Genomic DNA, 6,694 nt, shown 5'->3' with positions numbered 1-6,694 from the left:
GTGTGAACATGAGGGGCCTCTGCTGGTGCGACATGTGGGTGACCCTCAAAATGGTCTTAATGACCTTCCCCTACTTGAAAAAATTAACTGGAACGCTGCAGTGCCTTCTGTTTTTGTGTAACGCCTTGCACAGGCAACCCAGTGTACGCTTTATGGAGCGTCTTGTTGTATCTCAATATGATACTCTCTTGCGGCATGCATCCCAAGCCCACAAATACATCTTTATAATCACATAGAGTCACTTCTCTTGAAGACAAGCTTGCAGTCAAGCTGTCAATCCTCTTTACCAGGTTGAACCTCTGCCTTCCAACCCTAAGGTCCCGGGTTCCATTCCCGGTTCTGCCGAGACTGGAATATTTGGCGACCTTCTTTCCCGCTAAAGTTCACTCAGCTTTCCATCCTTCCGAGGTCGGTGAAATGAGTACCAGCATGCATGGACTGCTTAGAAGCGGCTGCAATTTGCGCCTGTATATGCTTCCAGTCCGCTGGGGGTAAATTGATCATTGTAAAGCGCCCTTGAGACGTTAGTGATAAGGGCGCTATATAAATGCACCACTTTACTTTACTTTTACATGCTTCCAATTCAAGGATAGAGACAGATTCCAAATCAAAGACACAAAAATCCAGACTCCAGGCCTTTCTTTTACTGTGGAACTGAGAACAACTGGGACAACCCTATGGTTGCCATACGACGACAATACTTTATTGGTCTCCTCCAGCTTTCCACGCATTGATAGGTTGTCATAAATTTGACGAGGTATAATATTAGCTTAAGCACCAGTGTCTAACATGAATTCGACAAGTTTTCCACCGACTTCCACTTTGCTGTGCCAGGTTTTTCCATCCACTGGGTTAATCTCTAACTCTCCCATAAAGACCAATAAAGAGCTCGGTATCCACTCCTTCACCGTTGCATCTTGTGGGCAATTGTCCAAGGGAACCACCGATGCGGCAACTGTGTGTATTTTCCTAGTGCGCCGTGACTGCACATTTTAGCAAAATGATTCTTTCCATCGCAGACAAAACACGTTTTCCAGAACACAGGGCTCTGTTTAACACCATGGCGGCCACCACACTTGGAGCAATTAAAGTGAGTCCCATCAGGTTGTTTAGAACTTTTAGAAACTGCTAAAACTTGCTTTTCGGTTGACCGATCCCTGATTTGCTTTAGCTGACTCTCGGTAACTTCTGCCGAACGGCAATGAGATAAAGCCTTCTATAGAGTTAATCTGTCCACAACGATGCGTAACAATTGGCTCTGAACTTTCGCATCTCGAATTCCAAACACTAGACGATCCCAGACCATTGTATCAGTAGATTCAGTGTACTCACAGTTTTTGATCATTCTCTTGAGCTCTGTGACGAATTGATCTACAGTTTTTCCCTCCTGTTGACTCCGATTCCAAACCTTAAACCGTTCGAACAAAATGTTCTTCCGAGGACTACAGTAATCATCATATTTCGTCAGCACCACATCAATCTTTTTCTTATCCTCCTCCCGCTCAAATTCAAAGGTTTTAAACGCCTCAAGACCATCCTCCCCGATACAATGGAGCAGAATAGCAACTTGGATTTTTTTATCCTTCCGATCAGCTTCGGTCGCCTTCAAATACAGCTCAAAACGCTGCTTCCAACGCTTCCAATTCTCACTAGTATTTCCTTCCAAACTCAGCGGGCTTGAGGGCTTGAATTGCTCCATTTTCACTCTTTTACCGCTGCCACCATATCTTGTTTATTGACTAAAAGAACACATACAGATATGACCGCTCCCAACTGCAACGAACCGCCAATAAGTCATGTGACCGGAAGTACACAGATTTTTGGCAAGGTCTTCGAGGTATTGCTATTTCGCAGAGTTGCATTTCTTTTTCAAAGCGTTGTTCAAGGCTTTGTAAGCAGTGCATGTTTCCACCCTTCCTAATCTTTCTACTTTTTAGTATCAATTTTTCTTCCTTCTGCATAATTTAATGATGTCTTTAGTTATCCAAGGTGCTGTGGATCTTTTCTTTTGCTTGTATTTTGGGATACAATCTTTAACTCCAGTGAAGGAAATATCTGTCCATGTCGACCATATCGTTTCCCTCCAAAGCAAGGTCCCGTAGAGGAATACTGAATAGAGATCTAAAGTGGCTCCAATTTGCTTTCTTGAACATGTAGATGTACTTTCTTGAGATCTAGATGCGACTTTGGTAGGGTGCTACTTCAGTTCAGCATAAAAGTGATCGATTTGTGGTCGGAGAGCCCGGTTAGCCGGGCCAGCGATTTCTAACCACATTCCTCCACTTTAGAGCAAAATGGCCCACGGAATAGTCGTTTTTTATGTTTAAATACAAGATGTATAAGATAGCAGGCCGTAAGGCTTCTTTAAATTGTGGAATGATAAATTTTAATAACAATTTAGCGAGACAAACTGCCCTCCGCTTCTTCTTCTTCTTTTTCTTCTTCTTGTCCTCTTTTTTCGCACGCGCCATATTCTAAATTTGGACAGTAAAAATTGTGGACTGCGGATTCAGACTGCAGACCCGGACTGCGGACCGGGTATAAAATGTGGAGTGAATATTAAACACTGTGAAAAAGGCACGGAGCAACCAAATAGAGATACGCTGACGACATGAATGGAAGTCCGACATGAGAATGGTGGAAAAAGAGTTTCGCGCCATAATTATCAACCAGTGTTAAACAGGATATTTTTTGGCTTCTTAAAACGATCAATAGCTAACTGACGGTTTTAGTTGAAATTGTAAAACGCTTGTATGTTGTATTTATCAGATGTAAGACACGAAAGTAATTTATGAAATCCTTCGCGGGTCACCAGCTTTATGTTTAACGGAAATCGAGAAATTCAAAGTACTTCAGTGGGAGATGGTAATTTCCTTTCCTTTTTCTTTTTAAATTCGTGGATTTAAGTACAAATTTGTGATATATCTCTACTCTAACTTTCTCTAGCCCAGTCGATGTTGTAACTGAGCATTTCTGTGTACATGACAATATATTGACACGGAATAAGAGTACTCAAAGGCTTTTTTAAAATCTGTATCCTGGCCAGTACAAACCTAGTTTTGTTCTATACTCCGCTTTTGAAAACTCAGTAGTTGTGTCATACCTGGTCCGCAGTCCCCCATTTTTACTGACCAAATTTAGAATATGTGGTGTGAAAGAAGGTGACAACAACCCTAACCCCACCCGGTCTTCGTTTTCGATACTACCGCGAGTTGTCTGGCACAACTTCTGCTCATACAAGAAAACTTCAAGTACGGTCAGCGGACAGGGTAAAAAAAAAAATCATAGGGGCATTCCAGTTTGGTTTTCGTAGCGACCGAAACAAATTGAAGTTGGTATGTTCTGCTCATTTTTTCTACAATGCTAGAATGGTCGTCGTCTTTTCTGTTAACTTCAATTGTATTTGCTGCTTGGAGAAGACGCCACCCTGAATGGTGAGGCGAAACTACCAAAAACGTTTAACGTTGTTCAGACGCTCAAACGTCCGAAAAATTCTCACATCATCAAGGCCAACAATGACAGCCATTCGCGTATGCAATCTCAGCTTTAAGTTGCCAACAAAGGGAATCGGGAATTTTAATACCAGGATGGGGTTGCTTCTTATTTGTTTACCAACGGAACACCTTAAAAGCGATCAGGAGCTCGTTCAACACGTGTCCGTGCTTTCCGGATCGAAATGGAATTTGCCAGGGTTGGGAGGATAAGGACTGTTATCCCGTATTTTTTTTTAAGTCCGGAAGGAACACAGGCGCACAAAACGCAGGGCTTGTTCGACTTTCCAGTCAATCTAACCCCGGGAGGATTACCAGGGCTAGGGAAGAACGACTCCAACAAGTGCCTTTCCGAAGAAACAAATTATCGTGGGAATCCTAATATTTGGTCCTATTTTATGGGAGAAGACCAAAAGGATTCGGATGTTAGCAACAAAGACGGTTCCTCGTAATGAAAATGAAACCTTAAAAAGGAAGATCAAGCCCATTTCATGAAACATAGTCTTGCTCAACATCACGTTTTAACGGAATTAAATCAAACCTAAGGAGCCCGATACCGTGAAAAAGAGGTCACAAAGTCACTGTCACTTCAGTATTCCAGGGGTTGTTTGTGCTTTATTCATAGTATCTGAATGAATTTTACTTGTAACGGCTAGGTTTATTTTAGTGCCTTTCAATGTATAACCTAAGTTACCTAATGAAATCATACTAACAATGATCACCAAAATTTAATAGCCGCTTTTCTCTTGCAACATTGAAACTGCGTCAACAATCCAGTGCCATGCCTTACAAAAAAAGAAGCAAAGGTAAAGTATAACAATTTTGTTTAATGCTTTTACAAGTGAATTGTAACGAAAAAGTTGCGATTCTCAAACGTCGGGGATACAAAGTGACACATAGCCACAGGGTGTTCACTTTCTGTTTCAGTGAATGCAGCCCAAAGACTAGGGAAAGGAAATTATAAACACTTATTAAAAATTGTATCGCTAGGTTTTGACCATGACTGTCTCTTATTAAATATGTACAGCTTCAAACAAATAAAAGGAGCGCAAGTAACCTCTGATAAAAGAAACAAAACAAAACGTTAACTGAACAATAATCGGCTTGAGGTTTTTTATGTCACTACATTTTAGGATCAACTGATAAAACAAAGAACTTGTTTGTGTTTATCTGATTAAATGTTACTGTTCTTTAGCTGGAATTGTTCTCCAATAGCGGGCGCTCTCAATGGTTACTTCGAGGTCACACGACCTCTAACAATAAAACTGGTTCCCGCCAAAAGTCTCTGAGCGGGCAACATTGCAAAGTCTATGACGTTACCCGCGAATAGTAAGGAGTTACGGTTAAAAACTCTAAATATTATTTCCAGTTATTGTAATAATTTCGTTATAACACCAAGTCGTGCGAAATGCACCTTATTCCAAAATGGCCGTCATTTAAATATTCATGTTTTTCTTCAAATAAGCCCTTGATGCCTCGTTCTTAAGTTTAAAATTTAAAAGAATACTTTATGTTGAACGAGGCAACAAGTGCCAATAGACCATTTTACAGTTGTGTGCTTAGTTACCTGGCCTTTAAATGAAAGTGAGGCTGGAGTTGACCTTGGTTTGATAGAAACCTCACTGCTTTTTTGTCATGCTAATAAGTAGCAATTTACATAAGAAAAGCTGAGGTTTCTATCAAAGCAAGGTCAACTCCAGCCTCACTTTCATTCAAAGGCCAGGTAACTAAGCACACAACTGTGAAATGGTCTATTTGTATCCGCATAAATCAGCGGCCATTTTGGAATAAGGTGTATGGAAAGTGTGTATTAACATTGCAGGAATAAAATTGGCATGAATTGTGCGGTTGTTTGGGGAGAAATTAAAATTGTTTCGTCAGGTTCTCACCTCCTCTACACAACCGTAAATTTGGTCAAATCACGTCGTTGTCAGGACAAGGACTGCAAAGAACTGTACCAAAATGCACAACGCACGTGCAGGGCGTGCACAGCTATTGTTTTTGCTCATTAAACCCACTGTTTTTTGGCGTTCTTGCAACCGTCGTTGTCGTCCTTGCGTAAGCTCCCTATTGACCGAAGACCGCCGTTGCCGTTGCACGTTTTTTCCGTGTGTGCTATATAACAAGTCGCATAATGACTGTTCCCTCGGGAAACAGTTAATTTTTTTCCCACGAATCTCGGAAAACAAAATTCAATGTTTTCCGAAGGACCAGTCATCCCCAGGGGGGGGGGGGGGGGGTACCTGGGTCAATTTCCAATGGGTATGTGCCGCTGGCCTCTCAGAACCCCTTCCCCTCTATAGCCTATTTTATGGCCAATTATAAAGCCCACCTCAGAGACTTTAGGGTAAATGTTATTTTGGCGACCCCAACTTAGGCACTTTCTCTTGATGCATAAACCTTACATAAAGCCATTTAATTGTAATTTCAAAACGGAATATAATGCGACTAGTAAATATTAAATCAACAGCGCTACAGTTCTTCCTGTAACAACTTTTTTTTACCGCCAATCTTTCCATTTTTAAATCCCACTAGCCAGAATTTTCTTACCCCCAAAATCCCGACAATTTGCGACGCCATTCTACTAACTCTGTCGACAAATCTCTTGAAAATGCAACACCATTATATTCAATCCAGTCGTGAAGATGCGACCCCATCCAGCGGCACATCCCCATTGGCCCATTTATGGGAAGTGCCCACCCCTCCCCCCCACCGGGTGTGGTCAATACCAGCCAACCAGTCACCATATATGTAAAAGATAAATTCGGCCTCCTGGAAAGGTTTCCTCTTAAAAACACTGTTTCTTCATTGCAGAAAACGAATCGCGACTTTTTTTATCGTTATCAAAGAAGCTTGTATAGCAGCAGTATCCTACTTTTCACAACTCTTCCCTTTTCTTAAAAAAAAAACAACGTCATCATGTATTCAGGCCACTGAATGTAAACTTCACGTGTTCTCAAATCTTCTCGCGATACAGAACTCGCGTTACAAGCTCAAGACCTTAAAATATTGGTAGACACACAGGAAGCAATGCCTGCCTGTTATGGTTGATCAAACGAAATGTGAGGAGGGGGTGGGGTACACAGTATGCCCAGCTGTTATTAGACGCTACTAAGCTTCACCAGCCCTCGCTCACTGTCAGCCTGAAGACTGTCCTGTTCTTGAGCTCTTGGAAGTAGATTACTGTGCTCTTCTCTCTTAGG

The 6,694-nt window shown here is 41.6% G+C and overlaps 1 protein-coding gene across 1 annotated transcript in view; it reads right to left on the bottom strand.

The window, feature by feature from the left end:
* Nucleotides 1–6,417: 6,417 nt before the first annotated feature.
* The window catches only part of LOC137996578 (palmitoyltransferase ZDHHC14-like), a 12,725-nt gene continuing 12,448 nt past the window's right edge, over nt 6,418–6,694 (bottom strand). Inside the window, exon 10 of the mRNA XM_068842040.1 lies at nt 6,418–6,694. This exon is cut by the window's right edge and continues 45 nt beyond it. Coding sequence (XP_068698141.1) covers nt 6,593–6,694 — 102 coding nt within the window. The 3' untranslated portion in view covers nt 6,418–6,592.

Source organism: Montipora foliosa, chromosome 3 (genome assembly GCF_036669935.1).
Source record: "Montipora foliosa isolate CH-2021 chromosome 3, ASM3666993v2, whole genome shotgun sequence".
In the NCBI taxonomy this organism is placed as follows: domain Eukaryota; kingdom Metazoa; phylum Cnidaria; class Anthozoa; order Scleractinia; family Acroporidae; genus Montipora; species Montipora foliosa.
The sequence above is the reverse complement of the archived record's forward strand: the minus strand, read 5'-3'. Positions and strand labels throughout refer to the sequence as shown.